At 37.8% G+C, this 19,141-nt stretch overlaps 2 protein-coding genes across 2 annotated transcripts in view; both read left to right on the top strand.

Annotated features, from left to right (window-relative positions):
* Nucleotides 1–23: 23 nt before the first annotated feature.
* Nucleotides 24–6,904, top strand: LOC148186371 (uncharacterized). Its single transcript, XM_088070165.1, has 3 exons — nucleotides 24–2,686; nucleotides 3,442–4,407; nucleotides 5,168–6,904. The coding sequence occupies exons 1-3, from the start codon at nucleotides 2,329–2,331 to the stop codon at nucleotides 5,476–5,478; spliced, it is 1,635 nt and encodes a 544-aa protein (XP_087926291.1). The 5' UTR covers nucleotides 24–2,328; the 3' UTR covers nucleotides 5,479–6,904.
* Nucleotides 6,905–10,506: 3,602 nt separating this feature from the next.
* Nucleotides 10,507–19,141, top strand: part of rab26 (RAB26, member RAS oncogene family) — a 96,153-nt gene continuing 87,518 nt past the window's right edge. Inside the window, exons 1-2 of the mRNA XM_042507760.2 lie at nucleotides 10,507–10,990; nucleotides 13,383–13,493. Coding sequence (XP_042363694.1) covers nucleotides 10,814–10,990; nucleotides 13,383–13,493 — 288 coding nt within the window. The 5' untranslated portion in view covers nucleotides 10,507–10,813. The remainder of the gene's footprint in view (nucleotides 10,991–13,382; nucleotides 13,494–19,141) is intronic.

Consider the following 19,141-nt stretch of genomic DNA (forward strand, 5'->3'; position numbering starts at 1 on the left):
GCAGTCACTAATTTTCTCCATCTGTTTAACAAAAGCACTCAGTTTTTCTAGCTTCTTCTGATCATCTGGGTCTATTAAGGGTGAAATTTTAGGAACAAAATGTTTTGTATATATGTGTGTGTATATTTTGCACTGGATTTGTTCAATATGTACAGTGATAAAGTAAATGAAGTAATTTTAGACATTAGTTTACCTATTGAGCATTTCAGTAGGTTTTTTTTTTTTTAAAAAGTATTTGTCCCTTTAAATTAATTCCCTAACTAAGCTGTCAATATGAAACAAAAATGATTTTAAGTTAGAATAACAAATAATTCTGCAAATGCAAGTGCTTTCATCAGTGGGCCATGGGCTGAAATGAAAGATTTTTTAAAAAGTAAAAATGTAAAGACTTCTGGGGCAAGAAACCCTCAGGGGGCATCCTGACTCAAAGTACAATTTACATAGATTATTTAGTAGTAATATGTGACTTTTTATTGTTTATATTTGTATATAGTAGTGGTATAGTTTTGTGTTTTCAACAGTATGCTAGCATATTAGCTAGCAAGCTAGAATCAGCCAACGTTTTTATTAAGCTTGCTGGAGGAAGACATCCTGAAAAAAAACAGTCAGCCTGAGGTGAGGCTAAAGGGCTTCTACATAATCGCGGATTATTGATTATAGTTTGTTTTATTTAGTGAGATAGCTTGTTTTGAGCTTGGGGGGTTCTAGCCCAGGTCTAGATTTTCATTTTCATTTTTGTGCTATAACAACAAAATTGACAACTCTACCAATTTTTGTCTCCCAACAATGTGTTTGCTAATTCCTCATCATCCTGCACATGCAAAAACATAAAAATATTTTTCAATTTTATAGTAAATTGACTTTCTTCTTAAGGGGTCCATCTTTTCCCATCTTACTGGCAGTAAAAGTACTTCCTCTGCCATACTCTTACTTTAGGCATATTTTATTTTAATATAATATATTCAATATTGTGGATTTTTTTTTTGTAAATTAATGCAGTCATTTACAAACTGTTGTGAAGTTTAAATGATCATATTTAATGTGGTTCATTTCTGTGAATTTTGGCCATAGTGGAGCAGTACATGGGAACATAAAATGGAAAAAACTCAAATTTGTACTTAAGTACAAAAGGCTACTAAAGAAAATGCTCTTAGTTACACTCTAGCATTGTTTGTTTTCAAAAACAAACAAACAAACAAAAAAACATTAGAATTGTCAGTAGAACTGAAACAAGTGGACAAACTCCAGTCTCATTTCTACACCAGCCTTTGGAGAGGTAAGATAACTTTTACTGCAGACCTTACTACTTTATTTACTGACCTTTTTATGGTTAATTGTGTCGAAGGACGAGTACATTTACTTTTAGCACATTTTTCTGTCAAGTAATTTACTTTTTTCATTAGTTACATTCTAAATACATCTACAGGGAGATGTGCTGTAACCATGAGATAAAAATTCACTTTTTTTTCTAGCAAAACAAAATTTTAATTTGTTAACTCTGATTTACTTGTTGCTTAAATTGCATGTGTTAAAGATAGATAGATAGCATTTGTAGTGTTTCTTTGATTTAGAGGAGACTATACATAAATTGAAAGATTTGCAGTTCATGCAGTTGTGACCCTCTGCAGTTTCTTTGACAGATGAAATTAATTTTTAATATTATTTAAACAGTATTTTGCTGAATATGCTGAATATGAGTCCTCTCTTTGTTTATTCTGTCTATAGTTTACTTATCACATAAAAAGATTCTCATCATGTTCAAGAAAAAGCTTGTCTTGAACCAATTGTGGAAAACAAAGATTTCATAGTAGCATAGAGATTAATGTTTTGAACTTTCTGACGATTATCACCTATATTATATTGATTATTGTTATAATCATTTTATATTATTCTTATATAACCACATTTGATAGCGCTCAGCTCAGCTCAGCTATTATCAGTTGTTGCACCAACTGCATTAGTTGCAACAATATTATGTTAATGAAGAGAATGATATTAGATTTTCTTTAGTGTTTAGTATAATTAGGTTTTTTTTTGATGGACCTGCTTTTCAAAATTAGCTTTTGTTCATTTTACTTGCACAGTGAAATAACCCTAAGAAATATTTATCGATTAATTTTACTTTGGTAATTATATTTCTGTTAAATCATTGGGGATTAATACAGTTTTATCATTTCTTAACTCAGAGTTTAGTGGAGGGAAAAAGTCAGTTAAGAATTTACTCAGTTTGCTGGTTGAAAAAGAAATGTAATTTCCAGTGAAATAATTGCTGTGTGTCTTTATGTCTGCAGTTTTCCTTGCGTCATTGTCGAATAAGCCAGTGAGAGAATGTTTAGATCCGTCTTTGGACTAAACCCCAATCCATCTCCCAAACCGTGGTCTTCAGGAGAGAAGTATTCCTCTCCTGAGAAAAAGAAGAAACGAAGGGTTGTGAGACCTTCCTCTCCTGGAGACCTCGACCCTTCCACCACCTCAAGGGTACATGAAAGACGGGGTGAGATACCTTTGTTTTGTGGAGATACCAACCCTTCTACCATGATTGAGCGCGGACAAAGGGGTGAGAGTCCTGTGCTGTGGGAAAAAATCAAGCCTCCAACCACCGGGAGGCAACGGGGACAAATGGGTGATGGCCCTTCGTCCTCTGAAGACGAGCCTTTGACCATTAGAGGGCAGCATGGAAAAAGGGGTGAGATACCTTTATTTATTTTTTTCAAATTTTATTTTTAGTTATACTAGAACGAAATTAACAGTAACATTTGGTGTGTATGGTGTGTCATAGTTAAAACTGTTTCCCGTTCAGCAGAACAAATACATATCACATTTCAAAATAAAAGGACTAAAAACAACTGAAAGAGACAAGACAACAGATAGATAGGCAGATACTTAAACATCACATACTAGAGGTCTTAAATGGAGTGAGCAAGATGGTATTTGAGTTTTGAATCAGTAGTTGCAGCTAAGTCCTTGCGTTAGATAGTGTTTGCATGTTTGTTTGAAATGAATAATAGAGGTTATTGCTTTAATGTGGGATGAAATCTCAGTTTGAAAAAATTATCTCTGGCTATAACTGTTTTAAATAAAAATGAATAGATAAAAATAGCTCACTGAGGTTTTCCAAACTAAAAGTTCCTACCATGCCAACGCTTTCTTTGCACTTGTTAATTCATTCATTTTATAGGCGATGATTGAAAGTAAAGTGCCAGTACAGATAATCAGTTAAAATGCCAAATATCGGCCACAATAATCGGCCAGTCCAATAATCTGTCGATACCTTTTAGTAAGGTTCTGAATGCGATGCTGATAAGTCAGTTGACAGTGGAGGAATACTTCAAGATATTTCTATGTTTCTTGGATGGTTAGTGTTTGATCTGCAACGTGAATAGGGTCAGACATCGATAATAATTTTTAGGAGAGTGAAAATTATACCTTCCTCTACTGCAGACAAGATGCCTTCATACACTAGAAGGCAGAAAGGACAAGGAGGTGAGAGCATTTCATCCTCTGATGAGTCTTCGTCCACCAGAAAGCAGCTAAGACGAAGGCCTTCTTCTCCCCGCAAGGCGCCCAAAGTGAGGATGATAGAAGTAAGATCTTGGTCACCTGCCTTATCCTCCCACTCCTCTGATTTCTACGAACCAGAGCCTGAAAGGTCTCCTTCTTTGGGAAACTTTGGCCGTGCTATGTTCGATGAGTCACAACAGATTCAGGAGAAGGACATAGACAGATGGGCGGCTGAAGAGGAACAAAGACAGGAGCGGGAGAGGAGATGGTGGAGGAGAAAGGAAGAAAGGGAAGAAGAGGATAGGTGGTTGGACAAGATAAGAGATTACCTGGAATGGAGACCAGGTTTTAAAAAGAGACGTGAGGAGAGATTGAGACGAAAGCAGGAAGAGAGAGAGGCGCGGGAGAGGGAGATGAAGAAGAAAGAGGAGATGTGGGACAAGATAGCGAGAGAATATGAGATCAGGAGAGAAATGGACAGACAGAAGAGAGAGGCATGGAAAAGATATCAAAGGGAGAAGGACACGCAGGACAAGTACGAGCGAACTGAGGAGAAAAGACTGAAGAAGGAGGAGAAAAAGAGAAAGAAAAGAGAGGAGAAGGAAAGAAAAAGACAGAGGAAGGAGGAGAGAAAGAGGGAGAAGAAAGAGCAGAAGGAGAGAGACAAAAAGTGGAAGGAGGAGAAAGCCAGACGGAAGAGGGAGAAGAAGGAGAGAGACGCACAAGTGGACAAGAAGGAGAGAAAAAAGCTGGAGAAGGAGAGGAAGGAGAGAGAGAATCAGGAGGAGGAGGGAAATGTTGGCCTGCTGTCAAGACTTTACATTTGGTTTCACAACATTAAGAGAGACTATTTCGCCAGAGACATCGAGGCCAACGTTCGGAAAGAGCGCCTCCTCCGACTTGAACGTAAGAAAGTCAACTCACATTTTTTCACTTAAAATGTCATAAAGCATTGTCTCCTGTAACAACACAATCAGTTTTAACCCCTGCAAGTATTCAAATTCGAAACTTATGTAAATGCACATATACCACAATGTAAAAATACTCTATAACAAGTTAAGGTACTGCAATTAATGTCCTAAAAAAGCAGAATTATTTACTAAATTATGGAAAGGGAAAGTACTCAAAAGATCAGCCCCTGCGACTGATAGACTTTTTAAATTAAATAACTTTATTAATACTGAATCAGCATTTAACTGCTGTAGCTGTTTTTAACTATTTTATATACAGTTAGGCAGTGGTGGAAGAAGTAATCAGATCATTTTCCTAAGTACAAATACCACCCTGTGAAAATATTCTGTAACACATAAAAGTTTTGCATTGAAAATGGTACTTAAGTAAAAGTAAGTATAATCAAGAAAATGTACTTAGTGTATTAAATGTAACAGTAATCTTTAAAACACAAACACACACGTGAAAAAGTCAAAATTATAGGAAATCAGATAAAACACTAATTTTTGGGTCATTTCTTCTGTCATTGCTCATTGCCTTTGACTTAGCCTTTTGCTAAGTTTTTGAAATAATCAAGACAATTTTCTCAGGTTTCAAATGGTTAACCTACTACTTTCATGTGTACAAATGTGGTCTGTTAACTCTTTGCTGTCAAGAGGTGCGCAGGCAAACAGCTGAACTCCAGGCTGAACCTTTTCTGTGCTGTTATTTTCAGGTGGCTGCAGTCCACAAACAGTGAAAAGAACGAATGCAAAGATTCGGGAGCTGCATGTGAAAAGGATGCAGCTGGTCTCCTCCAAACTCCAGATGGAGCACAAGGTGAAGATGAGAGAGGAGATGGAGAGACGGAAGAGAGAGAAGAAAAGACTGAAGAGAGAGGAGAAGGAAAGAAGAGAGAGGAGGAGGAATGACAACGGTGCCCTGGCAGGCTATCGACTCATTCCAACCATAGAAGAAGAGTACGGGGCAATGCCAATGAGGGAGTGTCACAGAGAGATGGTGACATACATCAGACATGTATTTTAGAAGGAGGTCATTTAACCCTCCTATTACTGTTGGGGTCAATTGACCCCAACAAATGGTTCAATAAATGGTTAGAATTATTATTTTTTGCTTCATATGTTATTACTTTTCCTTTTTTAACAAGGATAAGTGAGTAAACATTGTTGTTTGAGCTGTTTTAGCTGTTTTAAACATAAAAGAAGTATCAGTATTTTACACACATCTTTTTTGGTTGTTAAGGATGATATTGAGGTCAAATCCAATCCAAATGTATTTATAAAGCACATTTAAAAACAACAGAGTCAACCAAAGTGCTGTACATCAATCAATAGATTTTTTTAAATAAATAAAATAAAATATTATATATACCAAATTTCCAAAACAAGAGGAAACTAAATACTACTTCCCTTGTTTAAATGGGTCATGTCAAATCTTGTTATGTAAGCCAATTAAATAAGTACATAAGACTAAATAAATTAAAATTAATTCTAAATGAGACAAAAACATGTACAGGATTTTGCTGAGCAGGTATGTGCAATTCCATGTGCAATATTACAATGATTTTTTTATTTTATTAAATCATGACTCCGTGGTAAGAGACATACAAACACAAAGAAGCCACTAGATGGTGCTATTCTCCAGGTATTTATTCATCTTGACTGAGTGTTTTGGTATCAGGTACATATCTGACATGGTTTGTGACTGTCATATGTCTTCTGACTTTTTGCCCTCCTATTGCGCCAGAGACATTTAAGAAAAAAAAAAAAAAACAGCAACAAATTCTGATCGAAGCTGGCTGGCCACTAAAACCATTTATCTCTGTCAGTGACAATAACACATTTTTGGCCCCAGAAAAGTGTCTGCAAAAATGAATTGTAAAATATATTGATTATTTTTCCTCCTAATTCATCAAAACATCCTCTGACTACAGTCCGTCGTTGATTTATTGAGCCTGTTTCTGGCTTTGGATTCTTCCCATCTGATGAAGACATTATTCAAAGAGCTGCCTGAGACACACCTTTTGAGTACGTGCGGTGCATCTCAAATATTAATTATCCTCGTCGCTGCCCAGTTCCTTTAATGTGTCTTGTGCCCCCCATGGTGCGGCACAAAGGGAGAGTGACACATTTATTGACCTCCTCACAGTCCTGTTGAAACAGCAGATGGAAAAACATTCAGCAAAGTCATTATTGTTGGCTCCAGGAATAAAAATCCACAACCAGCCGTGTGAGTGTCAGCCCAGCAAACCATCTGTCTCCACTGATAAAAACAAAAAATGAACCTGCCCATTTGTTTGTGTTTGTGTGACACAGTGGATCTGTCTTTGTGAAGAATGAGCACTCACGCTGTCTTGTTCAGACGAATAATAGGAGAGTTGCTGCTTATTTTCAACAGGAGGCTCACGCTTGATTCAGAATTATTTTGAGATTGTTGCTCGAGCTCAGTGGCTCTCAAATTTTTTTTCAGTAATGTGTCCCCTTTGAAATATTTTTTTTTTTTAGCCAAGTACCCCTTAACCAGCACAATATTATTTTTGGTAGAAACGCAGTGAGTAAATATAAATGTTAACGTGATTCAGTTTTTTTGTAGCAGTTGACTATTTTTTTGTTGTTTTGTTATTTTTGAATATTTCTATTTTTATTTATCACAAAATGACAAGGAACATATGCCTCCACATAAAGACAATCACAACAACAACAAATCAGAAGAATCAAGAAGAAAACTAAACAAAAACTCAGTAAAAAAATATACAAATTATTTTTAAACCAGCATTACAATTTTGAAAGACAGAAAAAAGCTTCACATTAATCCTGTCAGTTGATCTTTTTGATTTTATTTTTTAATCTTTGTTAGTTTATTATTATTATTATTATTAATACTGTAAAAATACCACAACATAAGGAGAGAAAAAACAAAAACAAGGCAAAAACTAAATAAAAATTCAATTTTTTTAATTCCTTAAAACAAAGCACAGTAAAAAAAGGAATTAAATAAGCCAGACATTGATTTTCCATTTTCTATCAAAATGACTTTCTAATCGACTATGTGCTCTGTATGTTCATCTTTTTCTAAAGTAACAAAAACATAATTCTTAGTTTAAAGTGATTTCTACACTAATGAAAAGAAGTCTTAAATATTATGTATGTAAACTATCCTAAACACTGAACCTTTAAATAACACTGTTGTATAAAACCCTTTGCAAAAAATGATTTTCATGATTTCTTCAATTATTACACAACTTATTATGCCATACGTAAAACACTATCTATAGATGGTAATATCTTACTGTGTTGTTTATTTATTCAGTGTTGACTTCTTTAGGGCTCGATAAATATGTGCTGTGGGTGATGGAAAGTGGCAGATGATTCAAAGGCTAAATAAACAGTTATGTAGGAACTCTATTATAACGTCAGTGGTGGAGGGGTGTGTGCACACCTCCGGTTTGTTCGCAGCTCATTGGTTTTGACGATGCACCTCTTGCACAGCATGGGCGTTTTTAATGGCCCCCTCATCAAACGTATCTGCATCCTGTTTGTCGTGCTCCTCGCCCTCGCTCTGCAAATAAATTTCCCCAAAGAATCGCTTTTCCTCACAGTTTTATGTGACTTTGATGGTTAACTTACAGATTGGCCGTCCATTTTTTTGAGCTGTGATTGTGTAACAGACAGCAGGGACGTGTTTCTGTCTCATACAGCTCCAGTTTGGCTCATGCCAATTTCCCTGTTGTCCTCTGATATAATATTTAAGTGGGGGCGGCAGTAATGCTCAAAGACTGGTTTTGACCAAAAAAAGGGAGGCTGGTTTTTGGTTTGATTCCCTGCTGGAAAATCTGGATGGTAGAAGTATGTGAATCACATCACGACCATCAGTACACACTTTGCCCTGTGGCTACTGGTCGTACCTGGCAGCTCTCAGGTGTGAAAGTTTCTAACTAAAGGAGATTTTAGCAAAAGAAGAGTCTTAAGTGAGTCACTGATGCAGTGGACAGATCATCCTCTTTTCACGGTTACATAAAATTCTTCATGGAGTTCATATCGTCACAGTGAACGCAGAAAAATGACTGTTTGCTGAAAGGCACACAGCTCTATTGAACATAGAGTGAATCATGGTATTTTCACATAATCTGGTGGCTACATATAGCAGAGACTTTCTCCTCTGCACACACTGTTGCTCTTTATTCATGATCACGACATTCATACTGCTGGTGAGTCAACCTGGAATGATTCGTCTGGATTTGCATATAGTGGGGTTTCATGCAGTTCCTCTAATGGTCACCAGATGCTGGCTCCATTAGATTGTATATAAATTAAAGAAAAATCCAAGCGTTTCTCTGAAAAGTTAAGTCAATAAATGCCCTCTACAAGAAGTCAGGATCTAATCATTAAATTTTTTTTTCACTTAAGGGCAGCAGAAACCAGTTTGAAACACAATACTGTCATATTATTACCTTTTAATGGTGCAGTGTGTAGGATTTAGTGGGAGATATCTGAAGAAATGGAATATAATATTTTAGGGGTTTTTTTTTAGCGTATAATCACCTGAAATAGGAATATAGGTGCTTTTCTTATTTTAGAATAGGCTGTTTTTTATCTAAAAAGTAAGCAGGTCCTCATACACAGAGTTCACCATGTTTTATTGCGTCATATTTTAACCCTTGGGCAACTTTGTGCTGTTTCTCTCAAAAACCTGTAGAAGGGCAATGAGCAACTTGGTAAGCACATCCAGCAGACACAGAGTAACATTAATATTAACTGGAGTCACGTTTCTGGCCACCTGCTGAATGCAAGTCCAACATTCAATCCTCAACTGTGTGTAGATATCTGAACCTTTAGCTTCTAAATTATGTCCTGTGTTCACAAGCTACTCACTAGCTTTGTCTGTTGCTTTAAATCACTCAGGGGTGGGCTGCGTACTTACTGTGTCAAAACGTCACACATGTCCTGCCCGCTGTCCCTTTTACACATACAATGATTTGCTGCAGCTACCTCTTCTGCTAGCTTTACAGTGAGACTGCATTGTCCCCCTATTCTACAGCTGTACCTTTTATACAGAGGTGGAATAACATAAATTATCATAAGAACATGTGACATGGTTGTCTATGGGGATTGACTCACTTCTGGAGACACCCTCTAATGGCCAGGAGAGGAAATGCAGTTTGTGGCACTTTATATGTTGGCTTAATTGTTCAGTATTTTTATTTTCTGTACAGTAGGGGATGAAAAAGTGGTTTAAAGACATAACACATGTGGAGACCTTCTACAAAGTGAAATGTGTGCATATATTTTGATGCCACCCAGCCTTGGTACCAGTTTTCATTACTTTCCCACAGCCCTCTAGTCCTGTGAAATGTGTCCATGCCTCACTCCCCTCTTCAATCATAACAGAAGACTTTTTAGCTGGGCTTCTCTCACATTACCTGGAGCCACTGAGGCTGACCCAATGACATTTTTTTTCCTGCTTTGAGAGCAACTCTGAATCCCAAATGTTTTATGTAAAACATTGTCCTGCTGGCCACACTGTGAAAACACACTGCAGGCAGCCCTAAAGTCCCACACTTTGCAGCCGGTTTGGATATTGGGCACCAGAGTGATGCAGCCTGGAAATTGAAAGTGTCTGTGTAGAAAATGTGAAGCATCCTATTACAAGCTGTCATACAGACCTGCACCTTTAAAAGGAAAATACACCCTAAATTAGAATCTTAGTTTCTGCTGCACAGTAATTCAGTTTTTGCATTATAAATGAGACGCAATTTTCAAAATGAATAGCAGTGACTATTTGCAGTATTGTGACCCTGTATTTATCTGATTAAGAAATCAGTAATTCGAAATCATTTACAAAATTATCTAAAGACTGTATCTTTAAAAAATGTAACAAGCATCACATCATCACTTTAAGGAGTGTTCTCATCTTACAGGAACTGCATTTATTGGAATTGATTCATGTCATGATTGATTCATGTTTCATTATTGAAAAAGCAAATATTTTCTGTTTTTGGGTGGATTTCCCATATAAACGCGCTGAAACAGCCATGCCTTCGTGCGCTCCCATCATTACAATACGAGCGAGAGGGAGGAGTGAGAGCTGTTTACATTGTGATCCAGGTCTCAGATTTATAGTCATCCAGCTGCACCACCGGGACAACAGCTGTCCCGTCTTTTTGTCGGCCACTTTTTTGTCTGTTTTTAAAACGTTTCCATTTTACGCGTCATGTTTTTGACGCACAGGTGAACTTATTTCGCCTCTACGCGCCTCAACTCTCTCCAAAAGAGGAAAAGTGTTTGAAAGAAAAGCCATATTTCAAACTCTCCTCCTCGGTGTTCTCTCTGAATTTCTCGGAGGTGAACAGGTTGTCACAGCCATGTCCAGGAAGAAGGCAGTGAAAGGCAAAGGGAGCTCCAAGAGCCCCAAGGCGTCGCCCAGCAGCGGGAGGACGGGGAAAGGTCTGGCCGCCGCCGCGGCTCCGTCCTCCGGACTGGTTTATCCCAGCAGACCGTCCATTAGCAACAGCGGAGAGTTTTATGACATCGCCTTCAAGGTAAGCTCACAAGACTAATGAAAGACGAGTATGCATTCAATGAAGCTGTCAGACAGTAATTAACCACTTTTGAAATTTAGTTAAACAGCAACTGTTAATGTATTATATTGTTTTTTTTCCCAATTTGAAATTAAGCTAGTTTGCAGTTTCGTTTTAAGATTTACTGAAATAAATCAAAGTAAATGTATTGAAAAAAGATTGAAAAAAGGATGAAGTACACTGAAGAGCAGCAGCATGGCAATTAAAACAGTCTTTTCCTGAGCTAAAAGTGTGTTTAGCTCGAAAAAAAGCCTAACAAAAAGCCTAGCTAAATGACAAGTTTAGCATGCTGAAAACAAAAATAACTCAATCAATCAGAGCTGATAAAGCTCTTTTATTTGTTTTATTTATTTAAAAGGTACCATGTAAAGTTTAAAACATAACCGTTACCATCTGATGTAGTGTACCACATGGAGCTCATTCAGATCTGCAGTTCCTCCATAGGTCTAAACAAAGACTCAACCATCTTGTGACATTCTCATTTTACAGCTAAACAGTACACTAAAATATGTTTCTGATAACATTTGAGGTGAGAAAAAAAGAAAAAGAGTGCAGTAACAGAACCTTGATTCATGTTTGATCAGTGCCGCCTAGTTTGACAATTTGTCCACAGTTCAGGAGCAGTGAGCGACATGATTGAGCTGCTATAAACTCTCCTCATCTCTGTTTAGTTGTTTCTGTTCATGTGGGGTTAGGCCTTTTTTGTGCTGTATGTAAAAAGCAGCAGTTGCAGAAAATATAACAAGTTATTTTTTCATCAGAGTTAACAATTACAGCTTAAACATGAGGATTTTTATTCTTTATCATGCATAGCTTTTGATCTTGTTTATTGGCATTTATAGGCTTCCCTAAATGGGCCCGTGCATCACTATGTGGATAACTGGTGAATATTTTGGGTGTTTTTCTGCAGGTATGCAGAAAAGAGTTAATTTCACCATTATTTCCCACTGACAGTACAGTACCAAAATGCATAATATTGTAGATTGTTTTGTCCCCAGCTGTGTAATTCTTTCATGTTTAATCCCAAACTCCTCTGGCATGTGTGAAATAGACCAAGTAATATCGCCTGTGTTTGTACTCTGCATATAAAAATGTTTAGGAACTACAGTATATATTGGCCAACAGGAGTATCAAGCAGTGTGCTCCAGTCCAGTGCAATAACTTGGGGAGGAGTTTCTGTTATGTGTGAGATCAATTACCAGCAGCACAGGAGGAGGTTTTTCATGTAGCAGCAGGAGAGATAATGACAAAATATCTGGCTGCTACTACACATCCCAAAATGCATTAGTCAGTTTCAGTTTTTACTTAACCAGCACTCAACTAAATGATCATATATGAAAGTAGTTCTCTACTGGTTAAAGCTTTATACCTACAAATGAAATGTGCATTCATCTATCCCAAATCAGAAATGTGTCCTATCTAATGCAAAAGTGGAATGGTTTTGTATTTTTTACTTGTTTTAAGCCTGAATGTAAATGTGCAACTTTACTGGAGAGCAGAGGCATACAACCACAAGGCAGTCATTCTGTTTTTTGGTATATAGGTATAGTGTTTACTGACTTAATAACAGAAATTGAAAACAAAAAATCTGCAGATCAATTGAAAATGAAAATAATCATTAGTTGCAGTCCTACCGACTGTGACACATAGCAAATAATGAATAAAGTGTGAGATGAAGATGATAAAGTCTAATGATAATCTGCACTGAGCATATGCAAATCTGAATTCTCATCATGTGGGTGGCAGCTGGTATTAATTCTGCACCCTGATTAACAACAGTTCCAATGACAGGCCTGCCAGAATCACTGCTCTGTGCTTAACTTTGACTTTGTATAATATGCACAACAGTTCAGTGTCACAAAATCACCTCTGCTCACAGCAAATGAAACATAATCAACTCATATATCGGAGTGTGTCACTGCTAATGCGGTAAATAGATACACAAACATGAAATAATGCACGAGCAAGCAGTCTCGTGTTGTCTGATGAGGAACAAGGAAAACAGACTGTGTCCCATCTCTCTGTCTCTGTCCCGTTGGTCTGTACAATCTGCTCTGTCCCACTGGAGCAAGTGTGACGCTCTGTTTCCTCTGTAGATGGGAGTTTGAGGAGTGTGTATGTCTGCGTGTGTTGTGTTGCCTTGCCTAAACTTCTGTGTGTTTTAAGATAAGTTTTCACCTGAGCTGTTTCCCTCTTCTACCCCAGACACACACACACACACACACACACACACACACACACACACACACACACACACACACACACACACACACACACACACACACAGACACACAGACACACAGACACTTGACATGTATCATCCCAGCTCATTCTCCTTCTGTCTGTGTCTCAGGTGATGCTGGTGGGGGATTCAGGTGTTGGTAAGACCTGTCTGCTGGTCCGCTTCAAAGATGGAGCCTTTTTAGCCGGGAGCTTCATCTCCACTGTGGGCATCGACTTCAGGGTAAGCACACACACACACATACACACACTCAGAGGAAAAGAGCAAAAAGTACAAAATTAAGCTGTACGAATGTTTTTATCATTGCTGCTCTAGTAAACTTTTTTGGCTAAGATATTGACACTTCAACACCCATTACTGAGCGTTCACTAAGCTTTCTGTTTTTTTCTGGCACATATGCAGTTTACAGTGATTGCTATGACAGATTTACCACTTGTTGCTGGAGTGTTTACTTCCACAAATCCAATTAAGAGCATAGCAGCTCTGCTAATGTGTTCTCAAAGCTTGAATCGTACCTCTTGCAGATATACACTTAACTTTGCAAGCCCCTGCGACTCTACCGTGAAAAAAATATAGTGTAGACCTGCCTGTTGAGCGAGCTGATTGGTTGATCCAACTTCCTGCGGGGAATTTTTCTCTATTGAGGTGGTTTGTTTACGCTGCCATTAGGATGACAACAACGTCTGTTTCTCTTTATTGTTGTTTGCTGAACGGGACACTGTTTTCTAGAGGAAACCATAGACTGTAAAAATCATGGATGCATGAAATTAGCTGTAGAGACCAACATGTTTTTTTTTTTAAATCAGGCTGTAAACATGTTTATTTCTGCTTTAAAGTTGGGCATTTTAACATGGAGACATTGGGGTAGTATCAAAACCAGTGTTTATGCTCCAGTCTGCACAATTATAAAAGAAGCACACACACACACACACACACACACACACACACACACACAAATGAATATGTCACAGTGTTATCTGTGCATGTTTACTTATGCACAAACCTGCATAGTGATGAACATTTTGTGTTTTTCTTTCTAACATAGCCACTAGCGGGAACCCTGACAATATGTAAGTTAATGAAATGCTCCTTTAGCTTGGAAGCAATGCTGCTTACCAGAGGTCGACTGATAGTAGATTTTTTTAAAGCCTGATGCTTTGGAACAGGAACAGAGTTTATTTATGCTCATCATTAGAAGTGTATATGAACACATAGGTAGCCTTCTGCCTGTACTCTGTGTACATTTTGTGTGTATTTGGGCATGTTTTCTGAAAGCTTATGGACCAAACGCAGCAGTTACAGCAGAGATTGTGGAGGCAGTGCAGCTCAGTTCAAGTGAGATACGACCATAGGAGACGATGACAATGTATGTATTTAATGGCCTTGTAGTTGTCCGCTGTCTACAACACTGCCACTGTTAAAGAAGTATTTCAGTGCTGGAAAAATGTTTTTTTTTTTTTTTTTTTATTAAACAAGGATGTGTATGCAGTGGAAAGACACAAATACTTTTGAAATGGCGCTACATTACCAGAGGAAAAAGACAAAAAAGGTTGCTTTCTCTCAAGAGGCAGCAAAACTACCAGAATGCTCTGTGCCAATAAACACCCCTGCTGGTGGGTAATGTAATGTGAATTTATACCTGTGAAACAATCTCACAGGTCTGTCTCTTGATCCAGTACAGCATGTAGTTTGAGCAACAGCCCCAAGACACGGGAAAACTCTGCCAGATGATGCTGGAGGGGATAAACTGAGTTCTGGACACAAGCTAGATAGAGGGAAGTTTACTACAGATCTTTTACACACACCGCCCACATTGTTATCACACAAAGCTGGTTCAGAATTGGCGAAGAATTCCTTTAACATTGGCAATTAAACAAGTCTAAGTTTGGCAAAAGAGAGACTTGAATTCTGATGGTGTAACATTGTATTTTTCTCTTTAGCAAGGAAAATATGTGGCAGAGGGTATTTTTATGTTAATTTATTTGACTGAAAATGCAAAGAGAGAGCACACACACTTACACACCTGTGCAAATATATCACAGTCTCAGGTTGTTGGCCTGAGGGTGACTAGTTGGAAAGTCTTAACCTATCGCCTGACACTAGTGTTCAATCACTGCTGTTTGAGCACTTCCTTTTTGCCTTCGAGATTCATTTAAGCCAACAGGAAAACTGGACAAGATGGGCACTTTTCTACTCTTACAAGATGCAAGCACTTTCCCTTAAAAAATGTCTTGCAGCTGTAACAAGTGAGCTTTAAAAGTTTAAATGCTGGCTCTCTCCATTTGTTTCTGCACTCAATAAGGAGGTGACTTGTAAGGTGTTTAAGCCCTACCAGCTACCCCAGATCTCCCCTGTGGGACACAAAACATTTGAACTGAATTAAGCTAAATTAAAAAGGTAATTTAAATCGATGTTATTCATTGACACTAATCCTTTTTTGTTGCTAATCGTTGACCTATTTCCTGACAATTGTGCCCCGGGGGAAATTGTAGGCGAGTGTTACAGTTGCGGTTAAAAAATAGCCTTGCTGTAAGTGTCACAGCAGTGGACTAGAGGCACTGACCCTTTCAGTCTTTTGCTTTCTTGTTGCTCCCCCAAGCACGTTCGCCGTAACTGCAGTCTGACACAGCTGTTTGGAAAAGCCTTCCCGTAGGAGGCATTCTCGGCCCTGTTTCAGGGAGGCTGTCATCCACAGCGACTTACAATAGAAACTAGTGTAACTGTGAAAAGAGGTTAAACTCCAGGAAATTAACTCTTGCAGGGAAAGTGCAAGCACTGACAATTGGTTAATTTACACATGCAAAAACAGGGAGCACTCTGATGTGCTACTTAAACAGGATCACACTTCATATAAAGCGTGCAACATAATTTGATGTTTTACCCTAGAATTGGGAGTTGTTAGTTAAGCTGATTCCTCACCTGGGAAGCCAGTCTCTGAAGCAACATATCAGCTAACAGTAGAACTAAAAGTCCCATCAGCAGGATGTTCAAAGCAAGGGAGCAACTTTGAAACAAATGCTGCTTTCCTGCGGCACTGACTGGAAAATAGGACAGCGGTGTTGGCTACAGCACCACAGCTGTGTTTTGGACGAAAGAAAACAGAACAGTCTTTTCACAAGAAGTACCACAGGCAATAGAGGTAAAAATAGACCAAAACAAAATCTTTTATCTGGTTTTGTGGAGAAAAGTCTTTGCAGACTTTCCAGGAAGAATAGGTCATCATTATCACTCCCATAAACAAACAGAATATATAGAGCGTGCACATCCAAAAAGTTTTACAGCATCTTGATAAAAAGACTTTTTATTGTTTTCCTGACAAAGCCTCGTGTGAAATGTCACTTCATTAAATTTGTTGGAAGCTATTGGTATAATGTGCAGCTGCTTCGTCTGTTTCTGCCCTCATTATCACGGCGTCAGTCTTCCCTGGTACTGAAAGGTGACAGTACGAGCACATTATTGTGATTACTGTGAATAATTTATTGGCCATGTCAAAGCCATGCTACCCAAAATGCATAACTGTAATCTGTCATTTTCTTTGCCTTTTTTTCCTCTTTTTTGTGTACTCTTACATCACCACTTGCATGCACACATTTGTACTTCTATACTTATAAGGACCCCATTTTGACTAAATGCATTCCCCAGTCTGTAAAGGCCCGACACACCAACCTGATGATTGCTTGTTGGTCAATGTTGGACCGTCAGTGAGCTTCTGTCTTCCTAGTTTATGCGGTGTGTTCAGCACTAAAGTCAAGAGGGCGAGATCAAAACAAGCTTTTTATGTTGGGCAACATTATGTTTCTAGCCATTAAAGTATTAACACTCCATAAATGTTTGTGGAATTGTTGCTGGTCCAGTCACTGGGTCCAGATTTCTCTTCAGTCATAAATTCAAAGTCCACGTGTTATAAATGACCATATATTCCGTTCTAATTTACAAAATGTACACAAAAAACACAAAAGAACACAAGAAATTAAACATATTGCTAGAAAGAACAGAAACACTTCAAAATAAAAGCTCTGTGCTGGAAATTCACTGTATTAAAGTGTGTTTTTACAAGCTCGACACATTCACGAATCACTTGTGGGCCATTCAGAGTGGACCTGCGATCTGCTTTTAGACTGCAACCCAACATTGGGAAGCACTGCTCTAGTGTACAGTATATCCACAATGTCTTGTGGCCAGGACAATATCTTTTTTTTTCAGAAAAAAGCAGAGTTATGTTATGTTATGTTGACAAAGGAAATATAATGTGCTGATCTGTGAGCTCTAGAGATGTTGGTAGGTGGATTTTGTTGGACAGAGTCAGATCAGCTGTTTCTCCTTGTTTAATCCTTTGTATTAAGCAAACTGACTCTCTCCTGGCTTTAGCCTTATATTAAGCATATAGATATGAGAGTGGTATTCATCATCATTCTCTTAATTTGGGCAAGAAAGTATTGAAGCAGGATTATTTAAAGTGTCCTAAAAATCAAATAGGTTGTCAAACAGACAGATATACAAGAGCATGCTGCATACACAGTCACACTGTGCTCACTTCGTCTCGCTCCTCTTTAATCTCCTGCTTTGTATATATTTTTGATGTGTAGAGCACTTTGTAACAGATCTGTTGGTTTAAAGAGTTGTATTTTTAGAAACTTGAATATCTGGGTTATACAGACTGAAGAACACTTGCAGTATTTTGAAATGGGTCCACTTCGTCACCTCACTTATGATAAGGACATTATGCACATAGACGTGAAAATAAGAATTTTGTTTGCCTTTTTTCTTGTAATTATAACATGGGTAATGGTATTACTTTAAAAAAAACACTGGTACAGACTATTATTATTATTATTATTATCTTATATGCACAGGTATGTTTACATAATTGTGGATCAGTCAGATTATTATTCGATTATTTACCTTTTCTCCAATGATAGTCCATAAAGCATCTAGTTTACTATAGTCACTGAGAGTCAAGGCTGCACTCTCCATCGATAGCAAGTCTAAAAAGTCCATAAGCCAGTTATGTATGTTATAGCAGTCCGGTTTGAGGGTTTTCCAGTTCATAAGAATTGTCCTCTTTACCGACAAAAAAGCTAAAGTAACAATGCGTTGTGTAGTTTTTGACCGTTAATTGTCCATCATATTTCCAAGTAAACATACAGCTGTCAGTGGCTAATGTGGCTTCTCAACTGTGTAACTGGATACATTAGTTTTGTTGAGTTTAATTTTGTTTTCAAAAAAGCTTGTGTAAAGTTCATGACATTTCCTTTAAACAGTGTTTAATTGTAGGCCGTTGTACTTTAAATAACGCCAGTCGTTTATCAGTCAGTGTCTGCTAAAATGCCACTGATATCTACCAGGGACACATGGATAATTTGGGTGTCTCTGTTCTCTTGACTTCATGGGTGCTTGACTAGAGGGCAGATATCCCGAAAGCTAAATGAGTGTCTTTAATTCACTCTGTTCAGCTATATTTGAAGAGATGTAATTAATTTTTGGCAGTGCATTTGCAGCTGACACAGTGCAGCAGAGGTCATCTCGACTCTGCGCTTAATTGAAATGTGGAACAAAGGAGTTTTATCTGAGGTGAAATGTTCACGTAGATAATAAGTGTGTATGTAGAACTTTTGATTTTCAAAAGTTAAGTTTGGACAGTTCAGTTTGCTCTTCCAAATGTCATTCTACAACTTTGCAGCACTTTTTATTTCCTTTTTTTGTGGGCAGTATGAGAAGCTAATGCTACAAAGTTCTAAAAAAAGGTTATGAATACAAAATCATATCAAAAAGGGACCAAAACGAGCTTGTTATCCATTCACATGTTGGTAAAATTACCCAACTGTTCAGCTTTATAGGAAATAAACGCACCTCAATCCTGATTTGCTGTT

Source organism: Plectropomus leopardus, chromosome 19, assembly GCF_026936395.1.
Source record: "Plectropomus leopardus strain MGB_pleo_1.0 chromosome 19, ASM2693639v1, whole genome shotgun sequence".
NCBI classification, from domain to species: Eukaryota; Metazoa; Chordata; class Actinopteri; order Perciformes; family Serranidae; genus Plectropomus; species Plectropomus leopardus.

Coding starts and splice junctions, on each gene's coding strand:
- LOC148186371 (XM_088070165.1), top strand. CDS start 2,329: ATGTTTAGATCCGTCTTTGGACTAAACCCCAATCCATCTCCCAAACCG. Junction 2,687..3,441: donor AGGGCAGCATGGAAAAAGGG/GTGAGATACCTT, acceptor CCTCTACTGCAG/ACAAGATGCCTTCATACACT. Junction 4,408..5,167: donor GCGCCTCCTCCGACTTGAAC/GTAAGAAAGTCA, acceptor TGTTATTTTCAG/GTGGCTGCAGTCCACAAACA.